General features: G+C 45.8%; 1 protein-coding gene across 5 annotated transcripts; it reads right to left on the bottom strand.

Moving 5' to 3' along the window:
- Positions 1 to 323: 323 nt before the first annotated feature.
- Positions 324 to 24,077, bottom strand: smurf1 (SMAD specific E3 ubiquitin protein ligase 1). 5 transcript variants are annotated; one of them, XM_077009184.1, is made up of 18 exons: positions 23,796 to 24,077; positions 9,899 to 9,937; positions 8,838 to 8,946; positions 8,592 to 8,725; positions 8,409 to 8,474; positions 8,218 to 8,293; positions 7,789 to 8,027; positions 7,280 to 7,364; positions 6,799 to 6,945; positions 6,199 to 6,400; positions 5,145 to 5,248; positions 4,796 to 4,910; positions 4,419 to 4,597; positions 4,026 to 4,163; positions 3,644 to 3,764; positions 3,290 to 3,491; positions 2,722 to 2,797; positions 324 to 2,351 (listed from the first exon to the last, which is right to left on the bottom strand). In XM_077009184.1, exons 1-18 carry the CDS (start codon positions 23,848 to 23,850, stop codon positions 2,252 to 2,254), a joined length of 2,187 nt encoding a protein of 728 aa, XP_076865299.1. In that variant the 5' UTR covers positions 23,851 to 24,077; the 3' UTR covers positions 324 to 2,251. The 5 variants fall into 5 exon arrangements, with proteins under 5 accessions (XP_076865299.1, XP_076865297.1, XP_076865298.1 ...); XM_077009182.1 differs by having other exon boundaries at positions 2,722 to 2,806; XM_077009183.1 differs by having other exon boundaries at positions 6,199 to 6,403; positions 23,796 to 24,075.
- Positions 24,078 to 24,308: the final 231 nt, after the last annotated feature.

The raw sequence follows: 24,308 nt of genomic DNA on the forward strand, positions 1-24,308 counted from the left end.
TAGTACATTGTAAGTTATTATTCTTGCATCCAATAAACAATGACACTCAGGACCTAATAATTGTACATAGTAATGATACCGGTCACAGAATTTGAAAAAGTTGTTTTTTTAAAAACAAATGTAACTTGCAGGCAAAGTCCGTACTCATCTGCAAACCCACTAGTCATTCCCACTATTACACCACATTAAAATTTCCATCTTGTTTGTGTTTACCAAAGTTTAATAACCGATAAGCACTCTAGTCATCTGGAAACGCAAACGACTCATTTCACACAATGTCCGATTTGTTATATGTAAGAAAGACATGTTAAGACAGAACCAAGAACATAAAGATGTTGGGTTTTATTGCATATATCACAAACATGGACATGACCACCGGGGTCGGGCCTACCTCAATGCTAACTCAACCCAGGCCAAGGGGAGGCTTCTCTGAATTAGCAGCAGGTTTAAATACTATGATTCATACATAAAATAGAGTAGTGTACAGCTTTCACAAGAAATCGGCCTTGTATGGAAAAAACAACAAAAGGGAATAATGATGATAGCAGCAATACATAAAAAGGACATTACATAGTAATAAATAATTAGTTTTAAAAGATCAAGTGGTTGCAGAACACTTAAAACGAAAAAGTCGGCTCATTAATCTTTCAACTTTTACGAAGAATAATCTGGTGCCATGCACATCAAGCATTACATAATGAAGTCTTAGACCCCTCCATCCACCCACACTGCCCAAATGTAACGTGTCTGACGGAAAACATTACAAAATAGGCACAAACCTCAGAACCACATCAGCTCAACAGGGCCTTCAAGAAAACTGCTGTCCATGTAATCAGCTTTTTCACTACTGGGGACACTGTACTGTATGTGCTAGTCAAAGTGCCACAGACAAGACGCTGGTTTAGAAAGTGGTTTCAGTGATGGAGACGTAACAGTCTTGCAGAAGAATGTGTGAGGGGAAAGCACTTTATGAAGACACGTTATGACCAGTTAATGCTAAAGTCAACAAAGGAACTGAATCAGCACTGTCCAATTCAACTCGAGGATTACACAATCTTCTCCAAAACAGTCATGGTTACAAAACACTACATCTTTTAGAAATCCCCCATGCAATGGACAAAGAACCAAGGTTAGTAGTCCACTTTAGATCTGTGGGTAATGCAAAAACGGACAGAAACCGACGGATCGCTTGATTCTCTATACATGGCATCACTTGCTCAACGTTACGCCTCAACAGGAGTTATTTGTTGATGGAACTAGAAATGCTCTCCAAATAAAATACAAAAAAAAAAAAAGAAAAAAAAATGTGCAATGTGCAAAAGACTGGAAGTTTAAAGGTTACTTTAAAAGGTCATGGAGAATACTGGCTTATTCTAGATAATGCTGACATCAGAATTTCCAGGGGCTTTCTGTCCCTCATTAAACCGTACGTGGTCCATGAACTAAAGAGTGTGCTTCTGTTAGTGGGCTCTGGGGTCCCAAAGGGCCAAGATTTGCCAAGCATTCATATTGATGATAGTAGGGCAAGAAGGGAAGGACACATTTTGTTAATACATTTCACACAACAAGCATTCGTGTTAAAATGCCTGATAAAAAATGACCTACAATATAAGAAATGTATACCACTGGAAGGTACAGTGCTGTTGGATGGTGTGCGGCTGCAGGACTGGGGGCAGGGGTGGTGGTACACGTTTCACATCTCAATTTGAGCATAACAGTGAAACACCCAGTCAGTCCATCTGGTCCTTCAACACACGCATCATGTAGACTGGGTTTCTGCCACCGATGTCCCCGCGCTCGTGGCGATTTTGGCCAAAATTAAAAAGCGTGTTCCATCTCTGAACACGGGTGCTCAGGAAAGATATCAGGTTATTGCAGCCAAGTGGTAAAAAGTCAGCTGTGAATTACAATCAAAATTAAGACTAGAACCAGTTGCTTCAGTGATACAAAAAAAGCCCCTCTTAGTTGTACCGGTCATCAAAATAATGCCAAAAAACAAACAAACACGTGAGTCACACCGATAATAAATAGTCCACGATCAGCCCGTGTGTGAGCCAGGCTGTAAGAGTTCCTGCCCCTGGGTAGCAGCTGTCCTCTCTGAGCTCCTGGGACAGAGGAACAGGCAGGTGTGGCGCGAGCCTGCGGTGCGGCAGGAGCCGGAGCTCCCTGGGGGGGAGCAGGGGAGAGGAGGAGAGGTGGAGGGGCCGGTAGGTGGGGCAGCCGACGGCAGCGGCGATGTGAACCAGGAGTTTCACTCCACAGCAAAGCCACACGTTTCCTCCACTGCAGTCAGGAGCTTCTCATAGAGCTTCTCATAAGACTCGTAAGGCGGGATGTCGATGCGGTTAAAGCTAGGGAGAGAGTTGGAGCGGCGGTTAACGAAGCTCATGCTCTAGGTGTTTGGTCTAGCTGCAGCGCCAATTTGTTTGAGGTTTTTCAAGATTTCGCAAATTAAGAACTCGTTAAAAGGGGCAGGCATGTAGGGACGTTCTCTTTCGCAAAAAAGTAGTCACAACTTGTGGAACTTGTTTTGTAGGTCAGAGCTCTCCATGCAGAATGTATTTTATGCTCTGTAGAATTCTAAGCAACTCAAATTAACCTAAGTACAGGCCCTTAGAAATGAACACATCAATAACCACTCAACCACACTAACAACGCTGAAGAGTTTACACGCATTCTAAATGATCAAATAAATTTGGCAGATATATTGGTCAGTCTTACCAGGTGTGAGCTTTGGGTAAATTATCCGTGTTGGCATCGATCAAATGGATCGTGAACAGTCTTGGTCCTGCAGATCCTGTAGAACCTTACAAAGATGCATTCTAGTTATCACTGTTCTCCACCTCATTACAGGCCAGACCACATTACACGCCAATTCAATTACTTTTAGATTATTACAACAAATGAATGGACTCTAAATGTCACTGTGGGTATTTAAAGCTACATTAAAGCCCTGACCACCGCACCACCTGGTGGTTGTGGTTTGCATGAATACTACTGACTGAATGAAATTTTAGCAAAAGAACAATAAATATTCTTATAGAACATGATGGCACTGAGATATAATAAAATGGGCTTTAAAGTCCCAGGTAGGACCGGGGACTGATTGTTTGTGACAAACAAGATGTTTCATAGTAGGTTCTCAGTCTGGTAGTAGAATCAAAGACATTTCAAACATGTTCATGTCTAGGAGCATGTGGCAGGTTAAGTAAGGGTGGTGCGACAGGTTGGAGGTGCGACAGGTTGGAGGTGCGACAGGTTGGTGGAGCATGGCTTATCGGTTAGCCACCTTGCAGTGCTTTGAAGCCTTGCAGAGGCACGCGTGTGGAGCCCGTCACGAACTGGAGCAGCCGCCCCCTCCGCTCCTCGTCAAACGACTCCACCGCCTGCCAGAACCACTTGACGATGTTGCTGTCAGCCACGCAGTGCTTCAACCGCGTGTTGGCCTTCCAGTCGCTCAGGTCAATCTTCCCCAGGCCTCCGATGATCAGCTGTGTCACACGCACACACAACGATTTGGCTTATTTATAACAAGAATGACAAGAATCTTTTTTTTAAGCATACTGAACACTAAATCGACTGTCACAGCTATAAAAAGTGAAAAAGCAGGATAGAGTGTGTGTGAATCGGAGGCGTGGTGTACCTCGAGCTCCTTGTGGTCGAAGGGCTTGAGTAGGTGCTGTGGGATGAGCTCACTGAAGCCCTTCTGTAGAGCCAGGAACTGAGCCTCGATGCCACGCATGAACCTCCAGTTGACGTACAACCTGGTCACGGATGAGCAGACACACCATGAGGAACACTCAGCAGTGTGCCTGCAGCCTCATTAACGACTTATGAACCGCCATCCATCATTCGCTGTGTCTAAATTCACCAGCTTATAAATCCTAGCTCACTCTGTGAAACTGTGTAGTCTGCTACCACTACTGCCCTCTGCTGGCCGACTCACTCCCACCAGAGTGTACCGGAGACAGGATTTCTAAACATTTCTGCTGGTTAGATCACATGGCTCTCTGAGACCACCATACCTCACATATTCTTTCTTGTTTTCTTCCGTGACGGGAATGTTTCTGCCGTTTGGCTTCAGCTCATGCTGCAGGAATTTGCCAAAGGCGTTGTGTTCTACACAGAAGGTGTGATCCAGGACACACGTGATATCATTCTCCCTGGAAACCAAAACAGAGCCATTAACCCTAATCCTAAACTTTAGGAACATGGGTCATGCTCTAAAGCACACTGCCACACTGCCGCACGAGACTCGGGACAGAAGAACCCAGGTTTCAATTTCTGGCCCATACTGCACAAAGTCCTCATCTATTATACATGTGGTCAGTCCGATAGTTAATGATGACCAAACTTGTCAGGATAGCTGCGTGATGTGACCAGGAGGTTGACACACAGCACGGCTGTGGGTCACTTACAGGATCCAGACGAGGCTTTTGTGCAGCTCGGGGTCCACGGTTTCCAGGTCTGAGAGCTGGATGGGTTTGCCCAGAAGCTGCTTGTAGAAGGGTAGCGTGAATCCTCCGTTGATGTAGTGGCCATGGAACACCGCCAGGCCCATGATCCGTCCCACAAAGTGGAAGTACGACAAGTGGTCCTGTGACACAGCACAGGGTTTAGGACAGTAGGCCTCCCTTAGCACAGTGAGGAGGACATACGCCCACTGTGCCGGGAGAAGCAGAGATCACCCCCCCTCTCCACTCTTAACCTTTCCTAAAACACTGTTTTGTACAGGCTGCGACATTTGAGATGATTTGAGATGATAGCCATGCAGAAGGAGTTCTACAGAACTCACTGGGTTGATTGAGGAGTCTGGGTTGATTTGCAGTGTGTAGATGTTATCTGTGGAGTACTGGAACAGGCCATAGTACGGATTTAGCATCTCGTGACAAAGGAGATACAACCACTCCCTGGAAAAAAGAATTCAATCAGAGCAGTAACAGCAGTAACACACACGTGAGCCAGCGCTATCTAAACACGAGCATGGACAGCTGAAGACACGCAACACGGTGGCCGTCTCCCCGAACGTCTCGGGTCCGACCGAGCCGGCCTGTGGAGCCCACGCGACCACGACAGGCCTGCAGGAGGAGCTCGGCGTGAGGGAGCTGGGACCGGGAGATGCTGCAGTACTGAGAGGTTCTAACCTCGCCACACCGCCGTAATCCAAGCCCTCTTCTCCACGAAACTTAACCATAAGCCTCTTCTTCAAGTCCTTGGGCCTCATCTTCATGATCTGCCGGTAAGACTCCTTTGGGAGAAACAAGACATCGCATTGACGTGCAGTAATCGGCATCTGGGAAGCCCAGTAAACAGCACCCACATGCTGCAGTTAGAGGACTGGTGTTGGATACCCTGGATAATTACCCTTTTGTACGCTTTTGTTCTACTGGGCAGGATTTTTTTTCGCACACAGCAGTGCAATATTGTTTTATATAGTCTGTATTCTTTTTATTAATTGAATACACAGTGTTTTTTTTTTATCTCAGAACATGGTGAAGTATATCACAGACTTCTGTTACAGAATAACACTTGTGTCTAGTAATTTATACTATATCCAAAACAATAATAAAGTGTTAAGTGAGTTTTCCTAAAAGTGCCAGGAAAGACCATCTTTACAAAATTACAGAGAAACTGAAACTAAGCCCAGATAAATAGTTTCCTCATATATGGTCATTAGCACAAGCTTTTACAAAAGACGGGACAGGACTCTGGTAGATGGAAAAGGCACTCTGTGAGCCAGACAGGACCTCATAAAGAGAGAGCACGTCTGGACACAACCTGTGCAAACGTCCTTACAGGATGACCATTAAACCAGCGCTGGGAAGACTACACTCGTGTGCGTCCACAGTAAAACCACCCCTAGCTGCTTTCGTTTGTGCACTTTAGTTAACAAATACATGTGCCCAAGAATTTTACAGGCCAGGTCTTAAAGCAGAATGAGGTAATATGAGCAACTCAGCAGTACAGACACAGCTCTAATTGTTTGCTCCCCCACTACGGTAAAGGTTCAGCCAACCAAAGCGGCCCAGACACACCAACTACTGCCCATAACACAGGAGTTTGTGTTTTAATGCAAAAAGAAAACAACATTTTTAAATGCGATGGCTTTGAACCCTGAGCATCAAGCAGGCCATTTAAGACGAGTGTGAAGGACAACGGGTCACGTCCCATGAGCGGAGGCAGACAGTGCGGAGGTACCTCAAAGATCTCCTCGCGGGACACCTCTATACGGCAGTGTCCAGCCTGCGGCTGCTGCAGGGAGAGCTCGTGACGCAACACCTTCAGCTTCTGCACCAGGTCCCTCTCGTAGCGCATGGACACCTCCCCCTCCGCCTCCTCCACAGGAACCTCCATCTGGGCTGGCAAAGCCTGGCTCGACTCCTTCACCTGAGAGTTCTGACTGCTGCACGCACGCACGCACGCACGCACACACGCGCGCACACACACACACACACACACACACACACACACACACACACACACACACACACACACACACACACACACACACACATTTATATACACATACGCCCAGGTATCTTTAATTAGAGTTATATCTAATCTTTAACAATAATCAAACCAGCAGCAAGTATTTGAATAAAAATTTTAGATTAAATTTTTTTTTATTAAAGCAAGCCATTGTCTTAATTTGGGACTCGGGTTACTCCAGGGAGAATGTTCATTGTAATAAATGAGTAACAATTAAACGTGGGATCATTTAAAGGGTCAGTAATCAGATGTTATGAGCAGAGGCACATGTACAAACATACAAGCACAGATCACATGGGCTGTGTTTACCTCATGATGTGATGTAATCTGGGGTCTGTGAATTGTGTGGTTCTGTTATTGTGGTCGACAAAATAAATCCTTCCTGACACTGTGCTCCTGATCTCCCAGCCAGGGGGCAGAGGGCCCAGCTCCTCACAGCTCACGCTGTTCAGATCCCTGCAGGAGCAAGGGGATCCATCACCACGCTGCTCCGTCAACACACACCCGTACACAAACTCACACACACGCTCACGCGTGCAGGGCTGCTTCGTACCACACTTAGCTCTTTGCCTTTTTAATGGCCTTTCCATGTCAATATATGCCTTGTGTCTTATTGGGGGACAAAATGTACATTTGGCGTTCAAAATAAGTACAGGACAAGCAATCGAGTTAGGAGACCGATTATCAGTTAGTGGGTCAATGCTAATAAGAGTGTAAATGGAAATGGGATGGAATCGGATGAGTATCACCACGCAGACAGACGGGGGGGTGGGGGCAGACTTAAACCTACCGTGGTATTCTGGGGTCGTGCCACGTGCTCACGCCCGTCTGAGTGTGCAAGAAGTAGACCTGGCCCTGCACGGTGGTCCTCTGTTCTGTAGAGGGACAGAGAGGAGACCACATGAGGCCCAAGGACGTATGACGGCACACAGCAGCCTGGTGGGCTCTCTCGTCACTCCAGCCCGTCAGGAGACGTGCGTGAGGGAGGAGCTCCCAGCCCGAGGGAGGAGCTCCCAGCCCGAGGGAGGAGCTCCCAGCCTGAGGTTCCACCTGAGCCGACCTGCACGCGTAGCACAGCGGAGCGCCACGCTACCCGAGCACAGCGACTCAGACTCTAGGCCGTCTCCTCTAAACACCAACGGCGTCAGTCCTGCTGTGTGTTGTGCGCTACGCTTCGTTGCGTCGCCGCTGCCTCTCTGAGCTCACGACTCGGGACGCTTCGGCTCCACGGAGGGACAGACAGAGGACGAAAGAACATTCAAGCGTGCAGAACTCTTCCAGCACTAAGGAATCATTTACCGTAGCCTTCAGGCAGGTCGGGGGACTGGTGCCCGTGTGGCCGGTTCTGCGGCGTGTGCGTGTGACTCCGGGGCTCCTGGTTTCGGATTCGTTGTGCTTGGAGCCTCTGCTCCTGACTGGGTGACTCCAAAGGTCGGCAGTTGCCCCCGCCGGCGGCCCCTGTGGGGTCCGTGTAGGGCAGGGGCTCCTCCACAAAACAGCTGAGGGGCCGTCCTGGTCCGGAGTCCTCAAAGACCGGTCTGAGGAGCACACGCGCACAGCTCGGGTTAACCAGCTCTGAAGCACCTCCCCAGCCCTCGTGGACTTCCACCCAAACATGACTTGGCATGTGAACATAAATCTGATACAGCCAGCAGGGGGCAGTGCTGATCAAAGTGTGTAGGCCTCGAGGAGAGGAAGCCGGTGCCATGCTGCAGAACTTCCACTCACCCTTCATTTTCTAACAGTCCTCTACAGTCTACCACAGGGCCGCCACTGCCGATCCTGTCTCTGGTCTGGAGGCTAACTGGAGAGGGAAGAGTGAAGGCATGTACAATTGAGGAAGAATATCATTTTATGGTGTTTTGGAAGATGACACGATATCCTCCAAGCGGGTTTTGCGGGTTTCGCCGCCAACATACCAACTATCTGACCTCGCACCACATCACTATCCGAGGCGTTCAGCTTGCACAAGTCCAGACGCTGATCTATCGAGGCACCAGAAAGGCCAAAAACAAACAAACAAAATGTTAAATATTGAAACATTTCTTCCTCATGGCTCCTTGACTGCACTATAAAACGTGAGGCATGCAAAGGTCACTCACAGCCTGTATCTTTGAGTCTGCTGATGGCGTTGGACAGGAGCCTCACGCAGCCCAGGAAGCCAGCGCCTTGTTTTTTATGGATCTTCTTATGGTTCCATACACTAATAGTGATTGAGTCGGTTTTCCCAATATATCTAAAAACACATTACACAGTGCAGGGAAGAAATATCCTTGTAATATTACTATGTAGTCACAAAGTCAAACTGAAAGACCATTTAGGGGTCAAACATTTTTTTAAATGCTTACAAGTCATAATGCTGGTTCCATTTGGGGTCTAGTGTGCTCTTGACTGTGTCTGTGGAGTGGCATTGTCCCGAGCCATCGACAACGACTTTGGCAAAAGGGTCTGGCAACCCTGCAAGAGAAACACAGACCCTGAGCAGCGTCCCCACAACGAGCAGAGACAAATGAGGCGTTGCAGCGCCTGAGGCAGTGTGGATGACACGCCATCACGTCCTTTGCAAAGACACCACGCAAAATATGACCTGTTGGGCATTTCCCCATGTCATAGCTTAGATTCATGGCTTGATTCATGAACTAGTTAGTCACAACCCTCATGACTTGAAGACATAATAGGGGTGTTGGGAGTGGTTTTCCAATTAATGTGCAGATATGCTTTGACAATAATACAGCAGCACAAAGTTATGAGCTTGGAAAAACAATGATCTTTTGTGTTTGGAAGGAAATCTGGACAGATTTGCATCTGTTCCTCAGCTACGTAGACGAGTGCCCTAGGCTCCGTCCTTCTCTTGTGCACATTGTACCTCATTGATTATCTGTCCTCGTGTTGGAGCTTAGGGCGAATGAAGGCGGGCCCGGTGGGCGTGGGCTGAAGGTGACGCATTCGCACAGCATTCATTAGCATAGCACAGCACTCATTAGCATAATATGTGGGCCAGGAATGGGTGAGGGCAGTGGGAGACACAGGCGTGTCTGTCGGTCCAAACAGGCCCGGTACTCTCAGGCTCACTCGGCGCACGCAGCGTCAGCCCCGGTGCTGGGCATCCGAGCGGCCGTGGGCGGAATCCGATTCGTAGCGGGCGAATGAGGAGGTGAATTCCCTGGCTAGCAGAACAAAGAGGCCAGGAGTGGGCGAGTAACAGCTCTTCATTAGCTGGGAGTTTTCGGGACAGTAAAAGTGAAATGAACACGTAAAAGCTGCACCCAGGAGGCTCTGGACTGAGGCATTAGCATTCTGCCATACTGTTTCTGAGAATCTGAGGAGAAAAAACTGTCTATAACAGTTCTACCAAACCTTCCACAAGAAGCATAGTAAAAAATTGGGAGGGAAAGAAGTGAGTACTTACGGAAGAAGTCTTTCTTTGCTAGATTCTTGGCACATAATACTGAAGGAAAAACAGAAGAACTTTTATTATTACAAAACAATTCACTGTGTTCTAGTTACAGCATCTCTGTAAACATCATTTACATGTAGACCTGAAAATGATGAACACCAAGACGGCAGTGAATTGTATTTTTTATTTGTTTGGCCTCGCTGCAAATGTTTGCGTGTGTGGGTAAGTCTTCCTCAGCAGCACAGAGGAAGGAGAAAGTCCAGAAGGGACTGCTGGGATTGATCAGGGGCTCCACCCACATGCTCTCAGGAGAGGCCACAGGGCCGTCTCCACACTGCCTGAACACAAAGAGGAGCCCGATGGCTTTCTCTGGCTTCTCCAGACTAAAGCCACCAACCTGAGGCCTTGTCATTTGTTGTGTTTTTTTACCTTTCTTGGCAGTGCCAAGAAAGGCCACAGAATACTTTAGTTTTAATCCATTGTGGTTCATTGTATTAAAGTAGCAGCACTGCAATCCAGTAAATTGTGTTTAGAAACGTGGCTTGTGCCTGGCACACACTGACGGAGGGATCAGGTGTGGGACGAGAAACAATATTTCAGCTTATCAGAAATTCCTTTTGTACATTAGGAAAGGACATAGTCAAGATAAATGATCAGGGCTGGTTTCGCAATATTGCTTCTATTCCCAGACATTTATGTACTCTTTAATAAGGTAGTCACTAAAAACACATGCAACGTTTGCCCAAAGGCTTTATTATTGCCGAGTTAAACCCACACAAGCATTAAGTTTACTGACAAGCAGAGGTGCAGACAACTGCATGACAACAACACCTTTCATCAAGTCACCACACCTGCGATCACAACCAAGGCCATAACCATCACTCAGCGCAACTAAAGCAGCATAAAAAATTGTAATGAATAAATTAATGAGTTACTTTAACTTAACATCATGTAATGCATAAATGTGTGATTGTTCCTGAAACACTGCCTCGGTCTCCTCTACATCATCCGTGGTAAACCCTAAACTGACCTATGAAGCAGTTCATGACTAAGATGCCGTCTTAAATTACAACACTGCCGTTGCACATTAGGTACAAAGATTTTCAGGAAACTGCTTTTGATAAAAGTATGATGACACTGTATATGTGCTGACATGCACTAAGGAAACGATTTCCACATTAATAGGAACTAATTGGGCCTACTAAGGTATATTGTTTAAAACAGGGTAATGCAGATGATAAACAATTAGCACTGTGTACTAATACAGCTTACAGAGATTTAGGTATGAGTGGAGATGTTTTGGCAGTGCCTGCTTAAACAACAAGATCCATAATCCAGTCTGTGTGGTGTTTTCCCCCAGTGGTTTCATGCTGACCACACGTCGTGTTTTGCTCCAGAGCAGAAGCAGACTTCCAGTGCAGACACCAGGGTCTGCATGAGCTCACGACTACTGCATGGAGCCAAACGCAGCAATCACAAAAATGTGAGCTAACTTTGGGAGGAAAGGGTCAGTGCACAAAACTTTCCAGGCCCCAGTGACGCCACGCGGACGCACTCTGGAGTGCAGAAAGGCAGGCGGGTATGAAACAGTGTCACGGGACAGTGAGGAATCGCCTTGATCCCTCACTGTGTCACGACAGCGCTGACTCTGAGGAAACGCTCCAGTGGGTAGTGAAGCCCTAGTCACTTCCACTGTGTGTGTGTGTGTAGACCCACATCAGCAGTCTTCTCTCCTCAGGGAGACGCCCTCAGCCAGTTTGTTTCACTCTTTTATTGATACTAGAACAGTGCTTCAAACTGGATGCTTCACCGCCCCCCCTTACGCCAAATACACATTTGATATCGGTGCAGTCAGATTTTATATCTGATTATGAATAAGTAAATAGCTTACAGAACATCCTTCTGATTACGGTGCACCACCCTTATGCACATGCAATCCATTCCTCCACTTTAATCAAGCATACACAATGAATTTGATAGATTTTTACGTAGGATGATTTGTTGTCATAATTTTTTATTTGAAACGACAAATTAAAAACAAGATCCTTCACCCTGTAATATGAAGCAGCAGGTTAATTACAATCTGCAGCGTGCCAGATATGGACAGTACTTTCAGTAGATTGTTTGTTGTTATAAATTGAAAGGCTTTAAATAATTACCTGCTTAAAGTGAAATTATGCCACTTCCATAATTACCTGCTTAAAGTAGTTGGTGTAATAACCTAATGCATGCAGTGACAGGCATGTCCCAGATAACGTAGATAGTGTAAATATTACGATAGTCTTGTGCCGATGAACGATATTATCGATTGCTGCAATAATTTGAATTATTGACGATATTAGGCAAGATGTTTTACTGCTCTCTCTCTCACATACCATCATTATGTGTTCATTAATGGCTTTGCCATTTTTTTTTTGCAATTGCCTTTGTCCAACCAAATTATTTTTAAATGAAAAGTAAACTTTTTTTTAAAAGACTAAGATAGGTCACACAACCAATCAATGACCAAAAATATAATTAAAAAACTGCATTTTAGAAGATTGTAACATCCATCCAATCAAGAACAGACTTCTGGAGTAGATGCAAATGTTTCCGGGAACCCCAGCATCTTAATCTCTGGCAAATCTCTGGCAAAAAAAAAAAAAAAAATTGCTTTTCTAGATGAGTCAATGCACTGGTTTTGCAAGAAACTTGTTTAAAATTATAACAGATTTACATTAAAAAAAATATAAATCTCAATCTGTACTCTGGCCAATTGCTAGAGATGTGAAACCAAAACAAACAAACAAAACAAGGATATGTCAAATATGCTCACTGGCATGCTGACAAGTTAAACAGATGATAATTATAGCATTGTGTGTGTCTAAACAAGTTGGTGCTGCTAAAATGTTAAATCAATAACTACTTTTCTCTCCCCCCCTCGGTGGCATTTTTTCCGCCAAAATTAAAGATTCACTATATTTTATATCCATGTTGCTCTTCCAATAAGATGCATGAGAGCTCTTGGGCTAGAGGTTACAGGAGAAGGTTTGTGTTTAAAACTTGATCAGCAGAATTACGGATACAACAACAGTTTGCCTAAATTTCTATTATTACATTACCTTATTACCCAAGCTCAAGTGTGCAATTTCAGAAAAGTCTGAACAAAGAAAATATGATCAAATGTTAACTAAGAAAATAAGAGTATACGTATAAATGAATACAAATTAACCATTACTTCTAATATTAGAATCATTAATACTTTTCACAAATACTTTTCCTGCGGTACCCAGGAGTAATGCAGATGCATACAGATCATAATAATAACACAGGGCCTGGCCCTACTCAACAGCGTGTTGACCGTTATAAAAATCTCACGAATGAAGACTAAAAAAAATGAAGTTAACCAGAACCACATTCATTCTGAATGCAGGCGCACAGAAGTTTGAGCTGATGAACTGAACATACTGAGGGACGAGAAGACAACGGCCCACTCTGCCACTGCATGGGGGCGTCCCCCCGCCTGTGGAGCTGTAAAGATGAAGGGAAGGCACTATCTGAGATTTAAATGAGGAGCTCCGCTGGCCGAGGGACGATGGCGTGCCTCAGAATGCTAATGATGAAACAGCAGCGCCTGTTAATTGTGAAGGTCCGTGCCGGCTGTGGGCTCGGGTCTAATTTATTTATGACGCGATTGTAAACTCTGTGGAAACGAATGAGGCGAAGCCACGGCAAGAGACTCCAGCAGTACAACTCTGGAGAGGGAGGGAGAGAGAAGGAGAGGGAGAGAGGGAGAGAGGGAGAGAGAGAGAATATGTAGCAAGGGCTGTAGCCAGCAGGACACCACACACCTCCTAACAGCCCTCGCAACACGGAACACCTCATTACACCTGAGCTTCAGCGCAGCACGCGTGGGAGCCAGGCAGAGACACACGGGCAAGCAGAGGCAGCGAGGGACAGAGAGAGAGAGTGAGAGGGACAGAGAGAGAGAGAGAGAGAGAGAGTGTGAGAGGGACAGAGAGAGAGAGAGAGATTGAGAGGGACAGAGAGAGAGAGAGAGAGATTGAGAGGGACAGAGAGAGAGAGAGAGATTGAGAGGGACAGAGAGAGAGAGAGAGATTGAGAGGGACAGAGAGAGAGAGAGAGATTGAGAGGGACAGAGAGAGAGAGAGAGATTGAGAGGGACAGAGAGAGTGAGACGAGTCCACATTCCACGTCTGTGGCGGCCACCGCGCAGTCCATCAATAACCAATAACGGTTACTTAGGCAACCGGTGGATTAACTGGAGGAGCCACACTGCATAAATAATAAGCAAGAGATCAAAGTGCACTCATATGATTAAGTTCTGCTTGTGCCCTCCAGCTAAACAGCCAGGGATAAATAAAAAATCCATAGACCTGCTATTTCAAAGATTACAGCTAAAATGTCACCCCTGCCTTCCACACTCAGCTTAGCACATCTGTAGCCATGGAAACAAAGAAGTCAGAAACTTTGAAACAACAGTGCAGGTTTTATAAGACAACCAAGGCTGTTAAATGTCTGGAGTTTCGTGCAATCAGGCCCGTCTTTATGAGGTGTGCTTATTCAGCCGTGAAGCCATGTTTTTTTTAGATCCCTGTAAAGTAGAGGTCAAAGGTTGGAATCAAAGCATCAGTGAGAAAAACGATGGAAGGAGTGGAATTATGTCATGTGTCTCACATGACTCCATGTTAACTGAAATAAAAATAATAATAATAATAATAATAATAATAATAATAATGTTGTTGTGAGACAGCCAGCTCATTTCACATTGTGGTTCACAGTGTTTTCATCACAAGCTCTCCCAGCTCAGAAGAGCCATGCAAGCTGAGGCGGAGGCCTGGATGGAAGCTCCCCGGAGACTGGAGCAGCGCACATCTGCACTCCTGAACACCGCCACGCGTCAACATCAACACCCACGCCCACACACGCCGCTTCAGGCTCTCACAAACACCGACAGGGCCTTCATGGACCTGGACATGCCAGCACTGGGTGCTTTTTGGGTCCTTCAACATCACAGCGCCTCCCTGGGGGCGTGAGGGAGCAGGGGTTAATGAAGACTGCGCGGGGGGAGAAGGGAGGTGTCCCCCCAGGATGGAGAAGAGACTGCTACGCTCCTTCCCCACTGTGACAAACACGCTGCGGGCTTCACTCTCCACGTAACACATCAATTATACTTACGTGACATTTACTTCTTGGTTTTACAGTGACTGCAATTGGAAGTTGATCAAATTGTGGATGAGTCTTTTGCATGTGATGACTGCCCGACACTTCCACACGTGGAGAGAAGGGGAACGCCGTCTATCAACACGGCAGCCGAACACGAGGCCAAAGGCGGACGGCACTTCTCAGAATGACAAGAATAGCGAGACTGAAGTCTGGTAACATTTGACCAGATGCCACAAGACATCATGCTGAATTTAGAGGCTTGAAGAAACAATGTTGGTTCATTATCTCCCATAAAGGACATCTTCAACACAGGGAACCCAGGACTAGAGCCACTGGTGTTTCTGGTGAAGATACATAAGCGATAGAGAAATGCTTAGATTCCCTTATGTTGTCTGTGCTGTTACTTTACAAACACATCATGGTTTCAGATGAGGGATCTATAGCACTGCAATGCTTTGAAAACTGATTTAAATCCATAAATATGGCGTTTCAAATGCTCCGGAAAAGGTCTGCTGATAGTCAAGGGTCTTACCTTCCCTTCCCTGGCAATGATGACATTTTTTGTGTAAAAAAAAATAAAAAATAAAAAAATAACCAATTTAAACAAGGAAATGATTTTGTCGAGTTAAAAAGGTATGAAAAACCAACAACAGGCAAATGCGTGACTCAAGACGGCATATTTACGGGTTAAATCAAGAACATGAAAATTTGAAACCATAATCAGTGTATGATCAAGCATCCCAGCAGGGAGGCTTATGAGACTGGCCAGCACCCCTCAGACATCTGGCAACATTCCTGTAAACGAGTTTTCAGGCCAGACGGAACAGACTGCAGCTGGGACCTTAAACAGGGCTTTTCTTGTTGCTTTACTGCCTTCTTAGCGAGTGAGTGGCAAAGCAAACATGGATAACGTGTTCGGCCGGGGCCGCCCCAAAACGCGCACAAACACATGCGTAAACACACGCGCGTGCAGCCAAAAGAATGAAGCATGTAAAAGTTTAGAGTATTATTTGTCCACCACATGTCTAGGGACCTGCAGGCAGCCAAACATTCTTACCCGTCTGCTTTCATTAAGCCGTTTTGAGGGGAGGCCAAACCGTCTGGTGTGGTGTTATCAGGCACGGAGGAGCAGACTTAACCATTTCATTATGCAGGATTAACCCACACAGAGTGGACTCAGAAAAGCAGTCTAGCCCAGATTGGTTCCTGATCACCGACACACTCCCATCGACCACTGTACAGCAACTTACAGACTTTGCCTCTAAATTTAGCCTCCTGATCTGCATGGAGGCTCCACACAGCGTCTGGCCAGCTCCTCCGACGCACACGGATGCCGTGGTGGGGGGTGGAGGAAACAATCCATTCCAGGCTCGTGTTTCCAGACTGTCATACCATTGTGCTTCCCCAGGGGAACAGGAAGGGCTTCATTTATTACATGACAGCTTAGATGGCTGGATCTGAACAACGGCTGTGGTTTGGACAGGCACTCACCTCGCCATAACACCACCTGATATCAGGAACGTTCCCTCCGTCTTAACAAAGAAGTTAAGCCTAGTTAGATTTGGAGTACCAGTTTGGAGACGTAGTAACATTGAAAAGATCTAGCTCAACTCAGCTAGGTATGCAGTGTAAATGCTGCCTTCAGGGGAACGCATAGTGAGTAATTATCAATAAGACTATGGGCAAACGTCTCAATTGTGCAAAGGTCTACGATGGCAGATGAAAGGTTGAGCATGTTGGCTGACGTTTCAGTTAAAGTTGCAGTGAAAGAAAAAAATATGATTCCACCCAGGAAGTCAAATCCCTAAACCTCTCAGCTTCAGCAATCTGAGCAAGACTTAGAAGAGCAGATTGTGTGGCGAGAGCGTGGAGATAAGGCAGGTCTAGGAGCAGTGCACGGGGGCAACAATCTCCACCATCACCTTATCAGCCTGCTGCTGCATGCCAGTGACAGGGCTGAGGTGAGCAGCAGGAAGCTGAGGAGAGATGCCTGCTTAACCACGCCCCAACACACACACACGCACACACACACACACACACACACACACACACACACACACAGGTTTGAATTACAGCTGAAGGAGGCCTTGCTGGAATATGGGAGTGCCCTAGGTCCCACACGCCGTCTTAAGCCCCGGTGAGTGTGGGGGTGAAACTCAAGCCTTCTGGGCCCTCGGCACCAATGAAATATCCATGAGTCTGGCGGGGTGATGCTCCACCCTTCTGCACAATTCTCAACACTGTCCTGCTCTCTGAGTCTTTGAGAGGTTCTGTGCAGATCAACACCAAGGGGAGCCGTTCTGTAGGGGGTCCAGGGTGACGTACGCCAGGGCAGGATCCGGGATCCAGGATCATCCACATGATCCAGTCAGGGGGCTGTTTAAGAGTTGCACACGTCTCCCCACTCGATACCGGATGCGATATTTCCTCAGGCTGAGAGTTGCACTCTGGTGGGCTTTCCCAGGAAGAGCCGTGGCATCGGGCCGAGGCGGGCGGGCTTGCCCAGCCTTGAGTCACCCAGCCGGGGTTGTGGCAGTGCACCACACAGGGGAAGGGAAACCTGACACACCTTGGGGCCGCAGGAAGGGGGGGGTGCACTATGAGCACATGCCATTGCAATGTGTTTAGTCAGACAGTGCTGGTGGAGGAGGACATCCTGAGTCTGGCACACAGTACATTAATCACACAGCTGGGCCAGCGCGGCACACACCGCCGTCTCACGGCAGGCAGGGGACGGCGCACGACGGCGTGTTTGTCTCCTGCTCACCGATGACCAGATACGAGACATGAATGATTATTATGTGTCCAAACAGCATTCCTCATAGAGGTTCTTGCTGCCACTGGCTCAGATGGTGAACTAATTAGTTCCAGAACGCAGTCGCCAGACATGAAGATGACTTGCAGGAATTAGCAGAAGCTGAAGCAGGAGAAATGTAGTATGGGCTGTTCTGCTGACAACGTGCCCTTCTCCTGCCTGTGTTTACTACAGCACGGGTATGATGCTTATTACAGCAAGTGCTACTGAACGCAGACGACCCAGATGAAGGCCTGCACTGAACAGAGATGACAGCAGATACAACAGCACTGACACACGTACAGGGAGAGAGAGAGAGAGAGAGAGAGAGAGAGAGAGAGAGAGAGAGAGAGAGAGAGAGAGAGAAGAGAGAGAGAGAGAGGAGAGAGAGAGAGAGAGAGAGAGAGAGAGAGGAGAGAGAGAGAGAGAGAGAGAGAGAGAGAGAGAGAGAGAGAGAGAGAGAGAGAGAGAGAGAGAGAGAGAGAGAGAGAGAGAAATATCACATTGGCCTAGTTTTGTGTCCTGTCTGCAAATACAAAATGCTGAACTGAAACAAAAGTAAGATGGGATGAGTGAGAGAGTAAGAGACAGAAAGAGAGAGAGAGAGAGAGAGAGAGAGAGAGAGAGAGAGAGAGAGAGAGAGAGAGAGAGAGAGAGAGAGAGAGAGAGAGAGAGAGAGAACCTAGCACAGAGCTTTTTTTGTTTACAGCAGCGTTTGGAATGCGCCCTAATGATCTGTGCTTGTCCGTAGGAGAGAGCAGAGGAGGATCTGGAGGGCGGGGGGGTGTGACCTCAGTGCTCGGGGCAGTAACCTACATCCAGATGAGAGGTGCGGGCGGGAGACGGCCAGGCTGACCGAGGGCCCTGAACTCTCCACATGAACGCTTCATCCTGTCTGGAAGCCCCACAGAGCTGCAGTCACAGGCCAACACCCCCACTGAGGGTCTGCAAGTGAATGCACAGGTCAAGCTTCTCAGTCATTAAATGGCAGAGGGATATCTTTCAGAAGACCACAGTCAACAGTTCAAAACAAGCTGGATGCACTTTTCTTATTAAGTGACCATCTCCAAACACATACCACACAGTCTTGCACAAGTGCACAGCGGACACATTCGCAGAACATCTGGTGTGGTTTGGAGTGGCTGTATAACCGCTCTGTGATACGGACGCTATGATGAGCTTTCAGACACAACTTGGTGAGCAAGTGATAATTGTAAGGTCCAGACCTCAGCTAATTATGGCGGAGAAATGTAATGGAAACACAGAGACTGGCAGATTTCAACAGGTTCAGTGTGGTGTTCTCAGCCCTGTTCCTGAGAATACACTACAGAGACACCAGTGAAGGTGACCATGGCCTTAGATACTGAAGCCCAATATACTGTAAGCACAGACTACCACAATATATGATTTGGACAAAGATCAATCTTGCATAGTATAAGCATGCAAAAAAACTAATAACCTATATTTCAGAACAACATGCACCACTGGGAAATATAAAATTAATTAGCAGTGGTTAAAAGGACCAGACATATAAATGATATCACATGTTGATATCCGAGCTGCATGTTGCTATCTAAGCTGAGCACAGTCAACCCATTACCCTCCGCCACACTTCTGAATCTGTACAATTACCACGAAAATCTGCCATTTATAATCTTCCTTCCCTCCCACTGTATAAACCCCAATCAGCATCTACGTATGCATGCCGGGTAAGAGGCTAAGCTTGATCAATGGTGTCAATTTACAGAACGGGGCGCAGCAGACAGTCATGGAGGACTGCATAATTAACAGCACCTCCCCAACCCTCCCCACCCCTGGCTGGACCACAGATCATACAGAGGAATGTCAGAGGACCCACATGCTCCAAATGCCTACACAGCCGTGAACATGAACGCACACCCGGGGGCTGTGTCTGACTGTTGCATGGGGTGGGGGATAGAGGCACGTCTCAAGACGTCACATGACGCCGGGTTGCTAAGAGGACCTAGAGCAGAGCCGTGTTGCACACCATTCTGCTTCTTGATGAAGAAGCAGGACTCTCCAGATCTCCCATCCTCCAACGCCTGGACAAGCACTCTAAGACTGCTACTGACCCAACCACTGTGCTCCCTCCCACAGCCTGGCACTGCCTATGCCATTGTAAAGCTTTTAGTACTGTGCTTAACTAGCATCTGGGTTGGGGTCTCCAGAATCCTAACCGCAAAACAAACACCAAATGCAAATAAGTACATGTGACACTCAAGGCTCCTGAAGAACCTAAAGAGTGAGGAACATACAAGTGGTCTAAGGGTGGCCAACTGAACTCAAAATACAAAAGTCAACAAACAGCCTATAAATTATTACGTTGATAGCCAACTCTGGATTTGGCAACATGTCAACCAACTCCTCTGAGGGGATATTTCTCCATTCCTACCCCAATTACCACTGATGGGGTGTGTGAAAAACAAAGACTTTTATCCATTATTCATAGCACCTACCAGAAGAGGAAAACAGACCATTTTATAGGTCAACCTGGGAAATTATTTACAACCATTTGTGGTTGAAATGTTGACTGTTCCAGTGCAGTCAGGATGAAACAGACCGCTATGCAATACAAGTTTGTTTTGAGATACTTCATAGGACCAAAAGACTAAATATGAAGCACCATGGTAGCCTATACATTTATGTGGTATAAATAAATAAATATGAGCAGAAATGAAGGGTGAACATACAACAACTGGCTTCCTAGAATCGACAGCACCCGTCAACATCCATGCCCGTCCTTCACAGAGACAAGCGTTTCATGTCACAGTAAATCTGCTATCTGCTTTGGCAGGGAAATCGCCACACTGGCTAACACAAGCACAGGTGAGATTAAAGACTGCTGCTCCAGGTGCATGATCAAACCTTTGAATGACATGCCAACTCTGCCAGCTTAAACAGAGGTTGACAGCCTACAGTGTGTGATGATTCACACACACACACACACACACACACACACACACACACACACACACACACGATTTGTACTTTCTGGGCCACACTACACAAAATATATATGTATTTTCCCCACCCCCAATTCTGTGCCTCATTTTCAAAACGTTTTGATTTTTTGGAGTTGAAAATTATAGAACACATCAAGAAGCTTAGAAGCACTCCAAGACAATCGGCAAGTCTTTTAACGGAAACAAGAAAATAATCTAGCCGTTTAATACTCTAAAAAAGGTACGGTGGTTTAAACCCAATAGGTGAAAATTGATGCAAACAAAGTGGCGGTTAACTGCTATACAGAAAAGTATGTTGCAGGTCTTTTTAAATATCCCATCCACCAAGTGTATAGTTTAAGACAAACTGTTTGTGACAACCACAGAGCACTTACAAGAGTTTAAAAGAGCTTCTGGATGCCGTCTAGATCTAGATCCAACCAGCATCTGGCTAGTACATTAAAGTAAACACAGCTGTTTAGCAGTGACAAGCAAGCCACAGTATGTAAGGGCTTACTGCATTTCATTGGTGCTGGGGTTAAGAACGGTTTGGTAACCATGACATTACATTCTCACATAGCTGTATCAGGCCCTTCTTGTACATTAACACAACAATAACTAGCTACTAAACTGCCTCATTAATCTCCGGTCCCCAAGGCTAAAACCCACTTCTGGGCGCAGCAGAAAACATGCAACGTACATTGCTTTCCTAGAAAAATAAAATTAGCACTAGAGTGTTGGAGAAGCTGGATTACAAAAAGGACAAAACCTAAATAAAAAAATAAAGAAATAAAGATTTTAAAAGAATGTGAAACAGCAAAGTGAGTGATAAATATTTTCCTTTTCCTTTTGCTTTATTAACCTGCCAGACCACCAAAATGCAGTCACGGCTTCTTGCTTCAGGAATGAAAGTGGGAGGGAAGCTAAAAAGAAATGAGGGATTTTTTTTCAGGGATTTCCTTTTTAGTCCTAATGAAATTACTCACAGCTGTCTCAGGCCCAGGGCCACATGTTCTCAGAAAAGGCTGTGGACAAAAATCCATTTCAAGTCAGCTCAGGTGTTCTTAGAACAGAATTAATGATGTACTTGTCTCTCATAATTTCAGTAAACTCCCATTTTGTCCACCCAATGATCGGCAGATAAGAACTACTATCATCATGTTTTGGGGAAAAATCTAGTCTCATAACAAAAACAGGGAAATTCAGTCAACAGTCCAAGGAACCAGGCAATTCCACCAGGATGTCAAAGCAGGGAAAATGTCTTCACTTTCTTCCTAAAACCCTCTTCCAATCTTCCCATCTTAGTCAGCAACTGTAAAACTCTGATTCCATACAGCACCATAAAGACACACTGTGTGTGTGTAAGAGAGACAGAGACAGAGAGAGAGACAGAGACGAACACCGATTCGAACATCAAGGCATTATCTCTTTTGTAGAGGAATGTGTCTTGAGAATAACACTGTTACCCACAATCTACACAATCATTCCCACTTTTTCTCTTCTACAAAAGGTCATTATCATCTATTACAGATTTGTTGGAAACTGCTTAATCTGTGGAACTGAATCATCCCTACAAATTAGCACGTTAGCCGAGTTTAGACTTAAACAAAGTTGGACACGGACATCGGAGACGCCTCCATCTCCTCCAAACCTGCATGCAGGGCACTACTGTTAGAGACTAAACAAAGCTCTTTTGTACTTTGTGCCATCACTGTCCCTTGTACACTTCAGAATACAAAAGTCTTCATGTTTGGCAACAAAATAATTGTTTCAAAATAGGGGTCATTCATTAATTGAAATTCAAGCAAGTACAGGTTTCAAATGTGGGAGATGGAGTTAAATCATTAACCATCCAGTTAATAAAAACGTTTAACCTACAATAGTTAGCAATGATGAGTATATTATGTTGCGTTCTAAAAATATATATATGCAACTTACGTACAAATGAAACGTCAAAAATGCAATGTATGTAAACTGTAAAATATAATATAATATCTAAAATGGATCCCGAACTGCCATATGACCTTCACTAAACTCATAAGCTACGGCTTCCGCTATAGTTCATATGCCAATAATATACATGGGTGCTGTGATTACAAAGGATTAATTAATGAAGATCTCATTAGAACTGAAAGGAATGCGTGTTTGCATTAATCACATATGCATTAATCCCATCACAAAAGTTTGCCTTTTTGTTAAAGCACTTTGACTCACGAGCTATCTTCTAATAACGACCCTAATACAAGCTCAGCAATTATTAGTGAAAGACGTTCATATTTACGATGTAATATTGTACGACTGAGGCTAAATGTGAAGCTAGTCACTCAGAGCAGCACTCTTGTATGGGAGCACACACGTATCCTGGTTTATCAAACTACATGTGCAGCCATCCAGTGATACAACTGATGAAACATGAACGATAAATCTATATACGATAATAAAAAAACAGCTTTGGCATTTTAAACTTTTTTAACTCAGGCTCAAATATCTGGGTAGTCATCCATCTTAGCCAGCCAAACTTAACTGGCGCGGCTAGCTAGCTCTAACCCTGACACGAAAGACAGCTGAGCTAGCCAGCTAAAACACTGGGTCATTTTACACACCGTCCACCCGTTTATGAGGCTGAAACACGTTATTCACACGTTAAAACACGACCTGACGGAGCACTAGTGCCTCTACTTTTACCCAAGCCCCGTGTTGCTCTGCCGAGCTCTGCTGAGCAGGTTAGCCACATATGCTACAGCTAGCCGGCTAGGCTAGCAGCGACCAACGGCCAGCTAAGCTAAGCTAACATGTTCTGGGTCTTCGTTTAGACCTCCAGATATGAAGGAGCGACCGAAAAAAACCCTTTTTCGCTAATACGCCCTGTGAAAGCAGGACGGCCCCTAGAAGCCGACGGGGGTAACGTGAAGACGGACGGCACAGACGCGCGCGCGAGCGCCGTTGGCCGCTACATTTCGGGGTCGGTTAAGCGGGGAGCGTTTACCTGTCAGTCGGATTTTGATGCTTGACCCGTTCCGTCGAGTCCCGGGATTCGACATTACTCCTGAAAAATACCGAGCCCAACTTTCTCTTAGGAGAGTCCCAATACGCTGACTTTGAAGCGAAGGTCGGTATTTTTATTAGAAAAAAAAAACAAAGTCCGGTAAATCTGAGTGTTGCGCGCAAGTTTCTCGAAGGGAAAACGATATTATTTCCGTCCAGCGAGTCCCCCGTCGCTTCCAGATTTAACATACGCTAACATTTTCGAGCTCGACGGCGTCCTGACGTCACGCCAGTACGGCAAATGCGTGCACGCCCCCGACAACAGTGAGCGTTTCCGGATAGAAATTTGCCTTTTTAAAGTCTACACAGCATATTCTAAGCGGATGTCATTTTGTTGTAGATTTCGTTAAAAACATATTATTTGCAAACAATATGTTTTCAGAAAAAATGTCTGCATTCTGACTGAAAAGTAATTAAGCAGAGAATATTAGACTACCATATAATTATAATTTTC

Source organism: Brachyhypopomus gauderio, chromosome 6 (assembly GCF_052324685.1).
Source record: "Brachyhypopomus gauderio isolate BG-103 chromosome 6, BGAUD_0.2, whole genome shotgun sequence".
NCBI lineage: Eukaryota > Metazoa > Chordata > Actinopteri > Gymnotiformes > Hypopomidae > Brachyhypopomus > Brachyhypopomus gauderio.